At 39.6% G+C, this 17,199-nt stretch overlaps 3 protein-coding genes across 3 annotated transcripts in view; 2 read left to right on the top strand and 1 right to left on the bottom strand.

The window, feature by feature from the left end:
* LOC140939038 (uncharacterized) overlaps positions 1-17,199 on the top strand; it is a 63,887-nt gene that overhangs the window by 29,973 nt on the left and 16,715 nt on the right. The gene's annotated exons all lie outside the window — the stretch shown is intronic.
* LOC140936752 (uncharacterized) lies at positions 769-5,533 on the bottom strand. The gene is made up of 3 exons (XM_073386237.1): positions 4,476-5,533; positions 1,560-2,082; positions 769-1,071 (listed from the first exon to the last, which is right to left on the bottom strand). Exons 1-3 carry the CDS (start codon positions 5,531-5,533, stop codon positions 769-771), a joined length of 1,884 nt encoding a protein of 627 aa, XP_073242338.1.
* On the top strand, positions 13,038-16,253 carry LOC140936750 (uncharacterized). Its single transcript, XM_073386236.1, has 3 exons — positions 13,038-14,107; positions 14,805-15,327; positions 15,897-16,253. Exons 1-3 carry the CDS (start codon positions 13,038-13,040, stop codon positions 16,197-16,199), a joined length of 1,896 nt encoding a protein of 631 aa, XP_073242337.1. The 3' UTR covers positions 16,200-16,253.

Raw genomic sequence — 17,199 nt, 5'->3', positions numbered from 1 at the left:
ATGTTGTTGATGTTGTTGTTGATGATGATGATGATGATGATGATGATGATGATGATGATGATGATGATGACGATCAAGGGAACGATAATGTTGTTAATGTTGCCTATGATGATGATGATGATGACGGTGATGATGGTGGAAATGAAGAGGGTACTAAGAGATTTGGTGACAATGATGAGGTTTAGAACATTCCTTTACAAAGAAAGTTGTAATGTGTTTTCAAGCATTAAATTTAATAACATTCGTCAGCAAATTCTAAACTTGTGATTTTCAAGTCATGTATGCTATTTGAGCCATCAAGCAATTTACTCAGCTCTAATTTGGGAAACTATTCCAAAAGAATTGAAGTCTCTTAATAGTTTTGCCTTTAAAAGAAACTGTAAATCTTTTCTATTACAAAACCAATGATAGCAATGATAGCATTTTACTACTACGACCAGAATTCATATTAAAATTTGGTAATCCCAGTGAGGTTTAAATAACAAAAGCTCTAATTTGCAAAAGAAAGCAAAACCTTGAAGGATCCTGGTCACTGGCAGTAAAATGACGCCATCATGCAAATGACCACTCCTGAAATGACCTATTGTCAAAGACGCATATTTACTGCATGTATTCTGCGAGAATATTTAGTACAAAGCCGAAGTAACACCCGACACACGTTGACAAAAGCAAAAAAATTCCCGGACAAGAGGGTGGACCGGGCCCTACTAAGCCCACCCTAAATCCGCCCTTGAATTAACATCAAGACAAAAAACAAAAGGAGGTCATCTAATTTCTTTGCCACATTCCCGCTTTGGTGTGTTTGTAGTGAAAAATCCATGGCGCACGTTTGCGTTCTATTTCCAGTCCTCCCTTAACTGCACCGTCAATTATATCCCAGTCCTCACCACCCCACGTGACTTTGTTGAGGAATTTTTTTGAAAACCCTCCGAAGGCTTCCCAATCCCTTTTGTACATCGCTATCGTCCCATAACTCAAGTGATACCAGACGCCTAAGGGCATATTGCTACTGCCACCACAATGCAGAAAGATGATTTGAGGAGCGTAGACTGTCTTCCCTTTGAAACAATGCTGAAATGAAAATAAGGTAATTGATTAGACAAAGGTGAAAGACCAATCGGAGGACTATGTTTACCTGCCACATCATCAGTAGCTACCTTACGTAACGTTTTCGAGGGGAAGACTTCATTTTCAGATTTATCCGGATTAGAATGGACCGTCCACTTAGCTTTTCTAGCCCCTGATGGAGCCCCGCCTCGATTAGTTTATAAGCTATTTGCGGGTGGGAAAGTAATGTAATTAGTTATTTTCCAATTTTCAATAGAATTTGTTGTTATTGTTGTTGTTGTTGTGGTCGAAATATTGGGCAATAAATTTGGAACCTTTAGCTGTCCGATCAGCCTTGCCTTCAATTTAAAGTGTTATTTTACACTACCGATCCTGATTTACGACAAGATTCGGCTTTCCCTCGCTGCTGTTTGTCCAAATGGTCCTTGCAAGAATTGTTCATCCATTCTAATCCGGATAAATCTGCAGGCTCATATTGGCAGAAATCTTACCTTACGTATATCACTTATGGTCTGACTTCCAATATCAAGATGAAGATCTATAGTAACAACAATAGCGTCTGGATCATCAACCGATTTTATGGCCTCACTGAAGGACTTAGCCCTCGAATAGGGTCCAGGATTTATGATAAAATGATAATTCTTTAAGATACTTCTTTGTAAAGCCTGTTTAATATCAATATCGGGGCTTCCAAAGTCATATATAACAACGTGCAAATGATCATCATTTGTTTCTTGCACGATCTTTTCAACGTTCTTTACAAAATGATGAACCCATCGACCCAGATTCTTAGCTGTGAGTATTAAGTAGACATCCGCTGTCCTGTTCCACTGCAGAGCGTCAGGATAACATAAAAAAGAAGCGTTTTTTCCATGAGGTACAAAGACATATTCTGACAATAAGTAGTGTGTCCCATCAGTGATATCCTTAATGACAAGCTCAAGTAGATATCTCTTCCCTTTCTTAGGATCGTCTTTCATCTCTACGCGCTTGATGGTGTTGAATTTGTATTTCCTGCAGTATAAAGGAAACTGTTAATCGATCAAGTACCGTCTTGTGTGTTAAATAAACGCTTTTCACCGTGAAGCTTGTTGTAGTGGGTTATTAAATTAAGGGGGCAGTCTAGTTAAAAGCATTGTTTTTCGTTTATATCTGCCCTTTTTCTTAAATATCTAGCCAATATTTCATTCAATCAAAAAAAGACTCAGTTACGTTTGGAATCCTCGGTTAAATTACTTTTTGCGAACTTTTGGTAGGTTAGATTACCAGCCGCTGTTTTGGAAATGAGCCCGCGCGCCTCCCCCGAACACACCGGCTGGACGAATGACCAGTTTGCTATTGTCTAACCAGCGAAAACAGCCGTTTCCCCTCGCTCCTCTGTTTTCGCAAGCTAGCTATTGTCAATTACCAGCAATCAGATCGTTTCCTGCTCAAATCGAGCAGGTAGCATAAATTTATTTTCCTGGAGCAGATTTCAAACGGCCGTCTCTTCTTGGGGAGGTCCGAGAGAGCGGCGCCAAATAGAGCCTAAATTTGTAGGTGATTTTTCAAATGTTTTTAATGTATAAATATTAGAGAGAGGGGGATGTTTAAAATTTTGGAAAACCTTTGAAAATACCGTAAAAGTAAAGTACCGCCCCGCAAACTCGTAACGCAAAAAACCCTCCGTTAAATCGCCCCTCCAAATATAAGCCCCGGGGATTTGTACTTGGAAATTGCCCTCAAATGAAAACAAACAAAGCAGAAACTGTTCAGTAACACATACATTTTTGCATTTGCCGAAGAACTATTACGTGCTCTAAATGATTGCAGTCAAAAAGTGTCACTTGCTGTTGCGTAGTTCTCTCTTAACTCTTGGCTTGGATTTCGGTCGTTCCATATACAAAAAGTACTTGCATGGCTGAGTTTTAGTAAGATCTACGTCCTCAAGGTGAGTTTCAGTAAAAACCCTCTGCAAATTATTGACTTAAAATTTCCCTCCAACTATAAGCTAGCCCAATCGATTTGGAGACGTAAATTTCTCTCCCATGCAGTATAAGCCCGGCCGATTTTGATACGCAAATTTCTCCTCCGTATATAAGGCCCCCCAAAAGGGCCTTTGAAAAATATCAGCCCCGGGGCTTACTGTTTTCGGAATTTTACACGTTAGATTTGGGGCTTGTTCAAAATTTAAAAGCATGAAGAGAATACAATAATTGGTATGTGTAATCAAATGGTGACGAGTGAAATCAGGGAATAATTTCACGCGCGTTTTGTCCAAATCCTAATAATTTCCCCGAGCCTTTAAAAATACCTATTAATATCATGGGTGACGAATTACGTTAGCAATCGAGGATTTTTGACTTGTTTATCCTGGATCGTATCGATCGATCGTGAACTTCACTCTCTCAAACGTTTAGAGCTAAAATTTGGCTTAAGTTTTCAGAATTTTTCCACAACATACCTCTAAGAATCCTTCTTGATGTGCTCTTTCGTGTGTTCAGGTTTTCTAAAGCGTCTTTTTATGCCCCGACATCTTCATTCATGACATTTTAAAACTTCCTCGCCATCTTGAAACGGAGACGTACGGCAGGTTGCCATGGCAATTTGGTAATTTCACATGTGAAATTACAAATTAACGCTGAAATTTTGCGCCAAAATTAAGGAGTAATTCGTCACCTATGATATTAGTAGACAAATACCAGATAGTCCACCACCACAACAAGGTGCGGCTCTGAGCCCCGAAAGGACTAACTGGTTCCAGGAGCCGGCTCCTGCTGGTTCAGTGTGTATACCTTTTCTAACCTTTTCCCCAAAAAACAACCAGAATGCCCAATCGGCATGCTGAATTTTCGTTTGAAAGATTTAAGTCGACATGTTCTTTATGTGGCTAAAATACCCAAGGAATAGGAGCTGTATCAGGTAGAATCGTCCCAGCTGGCGATTGTGTCGGTTTATCCCAAGGAAATTTAGTTTCGCCGAAGTTCCTGTGTAGAGCGTCGACTAATTGCGATGCGTGTAATCGAGTTGAACTAAAATAGTTAACCGTGCTGAGTTGAGACGCGATGAGATGATTGGAAAAACCGTGCATGGAAGGCTGAATTGTAACTCGGTGAAAATAAGTAATTTTATAAAGTGGGTACGATTTCTATTTTCAGTCAGGTGCCTCGGTGCCTTTCATTTGCACAAAAAGTTTAAACATATATCTACCAGTTGCTAAGGAGTGCATTTTGCATTGGAGACTGGAAGCTTTCTGTAATACTGCACCTGATAGTATAAATCAAAGCCATTAGTCATTTTTATCAGCAGACTATATAGGCTCCTGTCATTATAAAATTTCTTAGACAGGTCCCCTACCCCCAGAAAAAAAACTGATTGCCATTGTGCTGCCTTTCATTGTTCCAAGGCATTATCAACAAGCGACTCACCCTGCGTAACTTTTCTCGAGTGCAGCTGTGTATCTGTCGACTACCGAGCGAGCTTCTCGTTCTTCCAAAGGAAATTCAGATAAGAATGCTGCTCCTCCCCTTGTTATTCCATCGACACTTGAATAGGGTAAAGTGTACGTTTTGTGGACATGTTTATAAACTCCATGACTGTGTTTAAAACCGGCTACGTTTGCCGGATTAAGAAGATAACTGGGTGTGTAATCGCAAAAATTTAATGCGTTCCTCACTGCTGAGCTTTCTAAGTAAGTGATCCTCTCCGGCTTCATGAGTTCGTTCGCAAATTTAAGGCGTACTGATTCACAGGCAAGTACGTCAGGCAAATCGTCATCGTAAACTTTCATTTCAGCCATGTCACTGTCATTTTTGAACAGAGCAAAAAAGTCCCCAGGGATAACTTCGAAGACATTTTTATCGGGTCTTTTCCAGGCAAGTTTTACTTGAGGGCCATTATTATTTCTAATTTCGCCCCGAGCATACACTATGTCTATATAATACGCATGTTGGGCTAACAACTTCACACTTAAGTTAGAAGATTCTAGAGATTCTTGAAGCTTGCCTGTTGGGTAGCCGTGTGCGATTTTCGCTCCCCCTTTCCAACTAATGCTTTTACTTAGCCAAAACTCCACAAATCCATTAGTCTCAACAGAGAAAAAATATTCGCCAGTCACATTGAGTCGAAGAAAACCCAGCAAGCGAAGGCCGGTAACTTGTTTTGCATTTGAAGAGATGTTAACATTGTCCACGATGCCTCGTCTATCTGGTGCGTTGGGAAAGATTGGAAAATTGCAAAGTTTTTCGAGACTTTGTAGGCACCTCCCTTCCCATGTATGCCGATTCAAACCTTTAAAGAACTGGTTTGTTTTCGTGTCGGTTTCAACTTCATTCACCAGCAACTGTTCCGGGAGCGCCTTAGTACGTTGGCGACCAGACCAAGAGAAAAGAACCAAAACTACATTCAGGGCGGTGAGGCCAACAGCTATCACAAATGACGTCTTAATACGAGATATGCTCACAAATGATGTCTTAACGCGAGACATACTCTACCATCAGCAGGTTTTCTTAGGCGTACTGCATTATTTTATTTACTTTATAGGTGGTTTAAATGCAATCTCGGGAGACACACATAACATGTGAAATGAACAAATGCTGGTGGACAAACAAAGCGAGCTAATGAGCGATCTTTTGTTTACCGTCCACCAGCATGGCGGCGATGGCGTAACGTGAAAACCACCTATTTGCGTGCGGCACTCTCTGACGTAACGACCGCATACTTGGTTGTTTCCATGTATGTTTCGAAGGAGTCAGTCTCTCATTGATCAATCTGACAAAAGAATCATTAGTCCGTAAACAACGGAAAAGCTTGGCCGCCTTTGACCATTATCTATCAATGTTAGCTTTAGTTGCAACTTACTTAAACGATGGATGGAGAGCGCGTCGAGAAAGATGAGAGAAAAAAAAACCGTCATCGAATGCGTTTTTAAAAAGTTTCACTTCCACTTGTTCCCTGACCGTCCAAATTAAATGACATTTGGAAACGGTGAGTTACACTGATCAAATAAATTAGCGATGCGGCACTGCAAGCACATTTTTCGGACGCCTTTGTTTAGTTCTCAGTGAGGCATACTATTTAAAATTTGATTTTTTTTTTCGTTATTACAAAGTGGGGGGAAAGAAATGTACTGAAATTTTATCGGCCAATCAGGAATGTCGTTTGCTCCGTCCGATGGCAGACGGAGTTTAAAAATCTCTTAGGGTTAATTTTCTGTCTGTCTTCTTTCCCTCACTAACTCCCCATCGTTCTCTCGTTTGACCTCGGTTCATACATACATACATAACTTTATTTAACTCGGATTTTAGAGTAGCCAAAGCTGTATCTCCGATTAATTACATAAATACAACATCACACTTAATTAGTTTTAGAATAAACTGAGGCCTGAAGGGCCAAAAAACGTTTTTTAGACCGGGCTACCTCCTTAGCTCAGGGTCTGGATGACCCCCCCGCCCCCCCCCCCCCCCCCCTTACTTTTCTGAAGGTCTAGATCCTCCACTGGTAAAACTAAACGTCTAATTTAAGAAACTATGGGAAAAATGTAAACGTCTAAATTTCTTCAGACTACAGTCGATCCTCCATGTGCTACCACCTGTCGTAAGCGACCACCTCTCTCTCATAAACGACCGCCAATCCAAAACACCAAAATTTTCTCAAGCAAAGCCGTACAGTTGGAACTCTCTAGTAAACGACGACCTCCTATAAGCGACCGCGACCACGTTTTAAGCCTGTCGGTTCGATTCTTGTAAACGACCACCTGCCGTAAGAGACCACTATTGCATATATTGCATATTGGGTGATCGCTTACGGGGGGTTCGAGTGGTATTATTGTATTTTAGTTTTTTTATGGTTCCAACATTTTCAAAGTTCAGGGGCACCCAACGAGAAGATAGTTCAAAACCACTTAAAGGGGCTACGTCAGCTGGAGAGCATGCGCTCTAGGTTATGCAAATTACTTTCAACTGTCAAAATTCTATTGTTTTTAACGCGTGACTTTCTCCATCTTCTCTGTCACGTCCAAGGCTCCGAATTTAGAGAGGTTAACAAGCGAAATGGGTTTAGATAAGGGATATTTCGATAGAATTTACGGAACGTTCCTTCTCTGGTTATGCTAGATCAAGAATAAAATTGTGACGACAATTTTACTTGTAGTTTTGAAGTAAAAACGCATGCCATTCATAAAATAGAGCGCAAACAAAAATTCAACAACAACATATTGTCTTATTCAACAAAATAAATCGAAGTTGTATTTTACAAACGAGCTACAAAAGACGCTAGACCGAAGATAAGGACCAAGACTGTTTCAAATCATTAACAATTAGACTTGTCTGTCGCTAGTGATTTTATAATTTAGATGCTGATAGAACAAGAGACATCAAGTCTTTGTTTTGATCTTAGGGAAACATACATTATCGCGCCAAATTGTTCGATCGTGCCGAATCACTGCGACGTCGAGAAAAACAGAACCAAGAATCATTGGTATACTTCTCCACTATAAGCAGTCCGTTGATAAAAAGGGAAAGTAAACTCTGCTATTTTCCAAAAATATGCTCGAACACAAAGAGTTCAATAGCCTGAGTATCAGGCGGTTCTGGGGGAAAAGGGGAAAGATGGTTCTCTTCTCCCCCCTCTCCCCTCCCCCATCAAAAATCTCCTCTCCCCCATCCCCTTAGGAAGGCCTGATACTCAGGCTAACAGTTCAAAAACATGGGCATTTACAGGATCTAACTCGTACTAAGGTGCCTCTCTAAGTCCGTTGAGAACAATCTGGACGAGCAAACGGTCGTGTTTATCTTTGCAGTGAATCCAGATAAATACAAGAAGGAATCTAGCCGAATTTTATAATGTTTCCTTCGCCAGGAGTTTAGTTTCGTCACGAAACTCGTGGCATGATGCTCTTGTAATCGTTTACAAAAAACAGCCGCCACCAACTCGATAGCCGCTTCATTACATGTCCTTATACTTTGAGCACAAGAAAAATCCAAGAGCCAGCAGCCTCTAAAATAACTCAATAGAAAGGTTCTGTGAACTATAGGGAAGATTCCATCAAAGATTCCATCACTCATTGTGGAGTAGCCGTCATTAACTCTGCCATTAGAACGGCCGCTGATAAGAGGACACAGTAAATCCACGTAAAAACATTCCACAGGCAAACAATTTCAGAATAACGCCAAAAAATTATTCTGTAACCACCATAGAACGATTCTTAATATAAAACTTCGCTAACTATCGAACGATGGCTGAGATTTGGACAGATAAAAACAGCCTTCCAAAATCTCCGACAGAACTTGAAAAAGTCGGAAGTTCCGAAGTTTGTTTTCATTGGCTCGCACATGCGTGTGGGGTGACATAGCCCCTTTAAACATAGCATTGTTAAACGTATTTTAGTATTTAAACGGTAGGCATCTTTTTATCCCCTAAAAATTTTTCATCTGTTCGGATTTCCTAGCTGAAGGTCAAGTTATCCGAAAACTATAGGGATCAAAACTTACCTTTACAAAAGTTTCAGCCAGAAAAAAGACTCCCGAAAATTCTAGGCGACCTTTTTAGGGTAAAAATCCGTTAAAAATGGGCAATTATAACATTTTTTAGATGTTCGAAAATCCTAGGAGAGGTAGGCAAGAAAGAAATTTTACAAAAAATGTTCCGAAAATTAATTATTAAATAGTATGCTTTCCTGAAGACTAAACAAAGGCGTCCGAAAAATGTGCTTGCAGTGCCGCATCGCTGATTTATTTGATCAGTCTGGCCGTTTCCAAATGGCATTCAATTTGGCCGGTCAGGGAACTCTTGGAAGAGAAATTTTTTAACAACACATAGTTTAAAACACATAGTTTAAGTAAGTTGCAACTAAAGGTAACATTGATATATTATGGTCAAAGGCAACCAAACTTTTCCGTTGTGACGGACTAATGATTCTTTGTGGAAACATGATGACAAGCGAGCCTTGGAAACGTGCACGACGGTCATCTGAATTGACCGATTGCGCACTTTAAAACAAAGGAAGTGTTGACAACATAGTTCAGGACCGAAGATCGGAAACTATAAGAAATCCCTGGAACTTATTACTCGCACGTCATCGTGTGTTCATCTTATATAACATTTTATTCCGACAGGAGCAATTAACACAATCAAAATATGCGTTTGTCTCCTCTAACGATAACCGAAACCTCCGTAAATACATCATCGATTTTATTGTAAAAATTACAAATGTCTTTTCAAACAGAGCATGCGCAACTTCAGAACACTCGGCCACTTTACTCAAATTTATTTACATTGTGTTAGCCTGCGTAGCAAGCGTTTCCTCGCGAGGTTCGTCTAGAAAGCTGGGACAAGAGCAAAAAAAACATGAATGACGGAGGAGGGGGAGGGGAACGAATAAAAGGGAGAGGCGGAAATGACGTACAACATAAAAACTGGAAACGAAAAATACTAAGGATATGGATTACAATCAGATTCGTCACGGCGGTTTAAGCGACGCGTCAAGGACAGATTTAACGAACACAGACGTGCAGTCGACAAAACTAACATTAAATCTAAACCCACTACTGTTTCTGAACACTTTCTCTCTCACTCTAACCATTCTCATACTGACATACAGTTAATCCCACTAGAGAAAATTCATTCTTCACGTGACTCATTTCGTAAAGCCAGGGAGTCGCATTTGATAGATAAGGCCATGACTCTTTAAGCTCATGGACTAAACCGCCGTGATGAATTATTGTAATCCATATCCTTCGTATTTTTCCTTTCCAGTTTTTATGTTGTACGTCATTTCCGCCTCTCCCTTTTATTGCGACATTCTCCATCTATATAATATTGTGATTGCTACATAAGTTCAGTAACATCTGTAAACCTGAAGAAGGTTGCTATGGCCAGCCGAAATATTGTTATAAAAAACAATACACGTTGTTTTAAATCAGCTTTGCTGTAGTCTTCGTTCTTGTTCTTTATATTTTGGCTGATTTGATCTCTTCTCTAGAGATCCAACGCTTACAACTAGCAGGATCTTCGTCCACGGTTTTTGCAGTTAATTTAATCCTTTATTAAATACTTAGGATTAGTTATTGACTGCTTTTTGTCTTGGCATGATCATATTGACCACATCAGTAGTAAAATCAGCAAAAGTGTAAATATAATCGCAAAACTGAAACGACATGTAACAACCCAGTCTTTGATAAGTATCTACTATGCACTTGTCTACCCCTATTTAAACTACGGTTGCATTCTATGGGGTAATAATTACGAAGCTTTAGTATATGTATCACAATTAGTAAAGCTACAGAACAAAGTTGTGAGAGTCATTAATAGAGAGATTAAGATTCACGTTTACGCCAAACGGCAAACGTGAATTTGTACCACGTGACCAAGTTTCCCCCTTATTTTCCGTTTACTCTTTATTGCTTCTACGCAAAAATAAGTAGTTTTATCCCAGTTTTAACCATAGGAATCGTTCGGGACTGTTTTTATCTGCTTATTTTCTATTCTGAGAAATTCTCAACTTGAGTCCGACGTTTGTCGTTTGCGGTAACCGTGAATCTTAATCTCTCTAATAACTTTCCATTTCGTGATCATATTACGCCTCATTATGCAAACCTTGGCCTAATTAAGCTTCCTGACATTGTTAAGCTAAAAACCTGTCAGCTGATTTACGATCACTTTGTAGATAAAAAGCCGTCTAATTTCACGCTGGCCTCGGTATCTGAGCAACATAATTATGACACAAGAAGTGCATCCCTGCAACACCTAAATCCCAGTATAGTAGCTTTAGAATAAATTTAAGAACATTCTGTCCAACAGTCATAGGATGCTATTATTGGAATGATATTCCTTTATCTATACGTGAAAAAACAACTAAAAAAATTGTTTAAAAGAGCACTTTTCAACTATTATCTTGCTCAGTATTAATCATCGCCACACCGACTCTCAAATGTTATATTTTTTATGTGTGTGTGTGTATGTGCTTTTTTTCCCTCTCTTTTGAATATTTTTCATATATTTTTCATAGTTTATAGGGTTTATACTTTTCTCTTTTTTTCTCTTTTAACCTAAATAAAACTGTAATTTAATCAAAGGGAAAGTAATTAGTTTAACTATATCCTGCCCTCTCCTTTTATTCTTGTAAACGGATATTTAATTCTACAAATAGCATCTTTAATTCTTCAATCTTGTAATACAATATAAATGGCTTGTAAAATAAATAAATGGAGGAAAAAATAAACAAAAATAAACAAACAAAACTCGCACTTAGGAGTTTAGATCACAATAACATTACAATAACACTCGCTTACTCAGCTAAAACATATTAATCTTTAAATTTCCACTTGGTGCGCAAGTGATTTCATAATGCCATGGTGTCTGATTCACAGAATCACAGGCGTGCCACCTAGTGTTTCTGTTACTTTAAAAATTGCACTTAGGAGTTTAGATCACCATGGCATTACAATAACACTCGCTTACTCAAGCTAAGACATATTAACCTTTAAATTTCCACTTGGTGCGCAAGTGATTTCATAATGCCGTGGTGTCTGATTCACAGAACTACGTGCGTGCCACCTAGTGTTTCTGTTGCTTTAAAAATTGCTCTTAGGAGTTTAGATCACCATGGCATTACAATACTGACTCGCTTATTCGAGCTAAAACATATCAGACATATTAACCATTAATTTTCTTCTGTGCGCAAGTGATTTCATAATACCGTGGTGTCTAACTCACAGATTCACGGGCGTGCTACCTAGTGTTTCTGTTGCTTTAAAAATTGGTCCTAGGAGTTTAGATCACCATGGCATTACAATAACACTCGCTTACTCAAGCTAAAAAATCAGACATATTAAACATTAATTTTCTTCTGTGCGCAAGTGATTTCATAATACCGTGGTGTCTAACTCACAGAATCACGGGCGCGCCACCTAGTGTTTCTGTTGCTTTAAAAATTGCTCTTAGGAGTTTAGATCACCATGGCATTACAATAACACTCGCTTACTCAAGCTAAGACATATTAACCTTCAAAATTTTCACTTAGTGCGCAAGTGATTTCATAATGCCATGGTGTCTGATTCACAGAATCACGGGTGTGCCACCTAGTGTTTCTGTTACTTTAAAAATTGCACTTAGGAGTTTAGATCACCATGACATTACAATAACACTCGCTTACTCGAGCTAAAACATATTAACCTGTAAATTTCCACTTGGTGCGCAAGCGATTTCATAATGCCGTGGTGTCTAACTCACAGAATCACGGGCGTGCCACCTAGTGTTTCTGTTGCTTTAAAAATAGCACTTAAGAGTTTAGAACACCATGGCATTACAGTAACACTCGCTTACTCGAGCTAAAACATATCACACATATTAACCCTTAATTTTCTTCTGTGCGCAAGTGATTTCATTTTCCTCCAATACATAGCTTTTCTTGACTGGATAACGAGTTAAATAGCGGCAGCGGCGAGACTTGGTAATTTTTGGCGGGCTTTGGGCACGTTTTCGCGGGCTGACGATTTCACTATTCGACCGAATCCATTTGATCGCTTGGTCTTTGTGTTTTCTGCCTCTACTATGACATCTTTAGGAATTTAGGTCGAGTTACTGCTAACAATAGTATTTCCGCAAATCCGTCATTAAATAACGGAGATTTTTTTATGTAACCCGTTTGCACACGCTTTACATCATTGACAGCAAATCTCAGGTATATGTTAAATTGAAATCTCTTCTCTAATTACTCTGTCGCCAGATGCCGCCTTAATCTTGTTAAAAAATGTATTTACTGACCAAACGGTGAGGAAAATAATTGCTTTTCGCAATAGAAGGTTTATTGGTTGTCACTCAAAACCTAGCATCCTTAACAACGCCGGCGTCATGTGGTGTGCAACATGCGGGTCCTCATGATATCTGGAAACAACACGTTCGTGACGTCAGAGAGTGCAGAAGGCAAATGAATATAAATGAAATAATGCACTATCAGACTGTGGCTATGAAAAACCTGCTGACGGTAGAGTATGACTCGCGTTAAGACATCATTTGTGAGCGTATCTCGTATTAAGACGTCATTTGTGATAGTCGCTGGCCTCACCGCCCTGAATGTAATTTTGCTTCTTTTCTATTTCTCTGGTCGCCAACGTACTAAGGCGCTCCCGGAACAGTTGCTGGTGAATAAAGTTGAAACCGACGCGAAAACAAACCACTTCTTTAAAGGTTTGAATCGGCATACATGGGAAGGGAGGTGCCTACAAAGTCTCGAAAAACTTTGCAGTTTTCCAATCTTTCCCAAGGCACCAGATAGACGAGGCATCGTGGAAAATGTTAACATCTCTTCAAATGCAAAACAAGTTACCGGCCTTCGCTTGCTGGGTTTTCTTCGACCGAATGTGACTGGCGAATATTTTTTCACCTTTGAGACTAATGGATTTGTGGAGGTTTGGCTAAGTAAAAGCATTAGTTGGAAAGAGGGAGCGAACATCGCACAAGGCTACCCAACAGGCAAGCTTCCGAAAGATGAATCTCTAGAATCTTCTAACTTAAGTGTGAAGTTGTTAGCCCAACATGCGTATTATATAGACATAGTGTATGCTCGGGGCGAAATTAGAAATAACAATGGTCCTCAAGTAAAACTTGCCTGGAAAAGACCCGATAAAAATGTCTTTGAAGTTATCCCTGGGGACTTTTTTGCTCTGTTCAAAAATGACAGTGACATGGCTGAAATGAAAGTTTACGATGACGATTTGCCTGACGTACTTGCCTGTGAATCAATACGTCTTAAATTTGCAGGCGAATACATGAGGCCGGAGAAGATCACTTACTTAGAAAGCTCAGCAGTGAGGAACGCATTAAATTTTTGCGATTACAAACCCAGTTATCTTCTTAATCCGGCAAACGTAGCCGGTTTTAGACAATATCAAGGAGTTTTTAAACATGCCCACAAAACGTACACTTTACCCTATTCAAGTGTCGATGGAATAACAAGGGGAAGAGGAGGAGCAGCATTTTCGGCTGAATTTCCTTTGGAAGAACGAGAAGCTCGCTCGGTAGTCGACAGATACACAGCTGCACTTGAGAAACGTTACGCAGGGTCAGTCGCTTGTTTATAATCTCTTACAAGGATACTGCTTTGTCAACAATGAAAGGCAGCACAATCGCAAGTATTTTTCTGGGGGGAGGGGGTTCTAAGAAATGCTATAGAGATCCAACTAGCCCTATATGAAACGAGGAAATCCAAGCCAAGAGTTAAGAGTGAACTACGCAAACAGCAATATACTGTGACACTTTTTGACTGGAATCATTTGGCACATACATAATAGTTCTTTGTCAAACGCAAAAATTTATGTGTTACTGTACAGTTTTTGCTTTGTTTTATTTTTTAACTACCCCGGGGGCTTATATTTGGAGGGGCGATTTAACGGAGGTTTTTTGCGTTACGAGTTTGGGGGGCTAATATTTGGAGGGGCTTATTTTCGGAATTTTACGGTATTTCCCAAGGTTTTCCAAAATTTCAAACATCCCTCCGTCTAATATTTTAAAAACACTTGAGAAAACACCCAAAAATTCTCAAAAACTAATTGAACCAAGGACTCCCATTATGGCTCTTGATCAAATATTGGTTAAATATTTAAGAAAAAGGACGGAAATATTCAAAAAATAATGCTTTTAACCACACTGCCTCCAGACTGCTCCCAGACTGCCCCCTTAATAACAAGCTCGCGGTGAAAAGCGTTTATTTAACACATAAGACAGTACTTCATAGGTTAACAGTTCTCTTTATACTGCAGGAAATACGAATTCAACACCATCAAGCGCGTAGAGATGAAACACGACCCCAAGAAAGGGAAGAGATATCTACTTGAGCTTGTCATTAAGGATATCACCGATGGAACACGCTACTTATTGTCAGAATATGTCTTTGTACCTCATGGAAAAAACGCTTCTTTTTTATGTTATCCTGACGCTCTGCAGTGGAACAGGACAGCTGATGTCTACTTAATACTCACGGCTAAGAATCTGGGTCGATGGGTTCATCATTTTATAAAGAACGTTGAAAAGATCGTGCAAGAAACAAATGATGATCATTTGCACGTCGTTATATATGACTTTGGAAGCCCCGATATTGATATCAAACAGGCTTTACAAAGAAGCATCTTAAAGAATTATCATTTTATCATAAATCCTGGACCCTATTCGAGGACTAAGTCCTTCAATGAGGCTATAAAATCGGTTGATGATCCAGACGCTATTGTTGTTACTATAGATCTTCATCTTGATATTGGAAGTCAGACCATAAGTGATATACGTAAGGTAAGATTTCTGCCAATATAAGCCTACACCGTCCATAATGTAATCCGGATAAATCTGAAAATGACGTCTTCGCCTCGAAAACCCTATAAAAGGTTTCCCTCAACACTGTTAATTTGGACATCATGCTGTGACGTAAGTACATTAGAAAATATGACCGGGATCGGGATTGACCGATAAAAACGTTCGGGATTTCGGGATAAAGGGAAAATTTTGGTCGGGATGGTGGGATTTAAAAACCCTATTGAGGACCCTTGCTTATAGAAGGGTAGTCCACACATTTCAAATTGATCCGGGTAATTGTGGACGGCGTCATGGATAGCAAGAGGAGAGTGACTTTCAACCATCTTAAACATACTAAAAATAACAGTTTTTCTTGCCAGTTTCTGTACCACTTTGACTAAAGTGTTTAATGTTCCGGCAGAGTAGTTGGCACGCGAGGCTTTTCTTGGGTCACAATAAACCATAAGGTACTTACTGATCTACGGGAGAATCAACTTAGTAACAGGTAAACATCGTCCTCCGATTGGTCTTTCACCTTTGTCTAATCTATTACCTTATTTTGATTTCAGCATTGTTTCAAAGGAATCACAGTCTACGCTCCTCAAATCATCTTTCTGCATTGTGGTGGCAGTAGCAATATGCCCCTAGGCGTCTGGTATCACTATAGTTATGGCACGATAGCAATGTACAAAAGGGATTGGGAATCCTTCGGAGGGTTTTCAAAAAAATTCCTCAACAAAGACACGTGGGGTGGTGAGGATTGGGATATAATTGACGGTGCAGTTAAGGGAGGACTGGAAATAGAACGCAAGCGTGCGCCATGGATTTTTCACTACCAACACAACAAAGCGGGAATGTGGCAAAGAAATTAGATGACCTCCTTTGTTGTGCGATACAGGACGCTTGAATTTCCAGGCTTTTTGCGTGACACGCGCGGGCATTTAGCTGGCGACTGGGAAAGCTCTTATGTGGGTTAAAAACATTACGGATTTTTGGAGATTTTGCTATCTAAACATTCCTTGTCTTAGAATGAATATTACTTTAATCTTTATGAGTTCCTCAGGCGAAGAATTAACGAATAAGTAAGAAAACTCAAAAACAGTAGTTTTTGTTGGTTTCAGGCGGCCATATTTGTGCCCCTGAAAGGGACACAAACATGGCGTCTCCATACAAACAAGGTCGTAACTGGGTATATGGGATCAGGGATCAGCAGCAAAAAATTGGGTGGGATCAGAGATCACAGCGCCGGGATCTGGGATCACAAGCCGTGGGATCGGGATCAGCATTACTGTTAGGGGATCAGGGATCCGGTTTTCCGACGTAACAACAAAGACCACAAAATTCTGAAATGCGCCTTAATTGGAGGATTAACCTGCCAACATTTTTCACTTCAGTTGTATTATTGCTGTAACATTTCGATCCGGTACAAAACTGTACTAATGCAATTCGCTTGTCTTCAAAACGTGGAGATACTTTTCTTGAATTTGAAGATATTTATCTTATGTTGCTTTTTTTAACACATTACTTACTCTCTGCCTGTTGACCTGTTGACTCAGTTTGTTGGACATGGTTGGAGCTAAGATGACTGACCTAAAGAATTGGTCAAAGTCTTTGCTTGCCGAATACGGATTCTGGAAGAAATTGCTTAATGGACATTGACCAGAGTGTAACTTATTGCAAAAGAAATAAAAAGAGAAACACTTTTTTTTCAGTTTTTATAAAGTACACGCAGTTAATCCAACCCAGATTGAATCCAGGGATCAAAAAAATTCACGTCGGGATCAGGGATCAAGTTTTGCAACAATTTTGGCATCAAGGATCAAAATTTACGGCCTAAATGTGGCATCAGTTGGCAAAAAAAATGTCCTTGTT

The sequence above is a fragment of the Porites lutea genome, chromosome 5 (assembly GCF_958299795.1).
Source record: "Porites lutea chromosome 5, jaPorLute2.1, whole genome shotgun sequence".
In the NCBI taxonomy this organism is placed as follows: domain Eukaryota; kingdom Metazoa; phylum Cnidaria; class Anthozoa; order Scleractinia; family Poritidae; genus Porites; species Porites lutea.
This window is presented reverse-complemented; position numbering and strand designations above follow the sequence as displayed.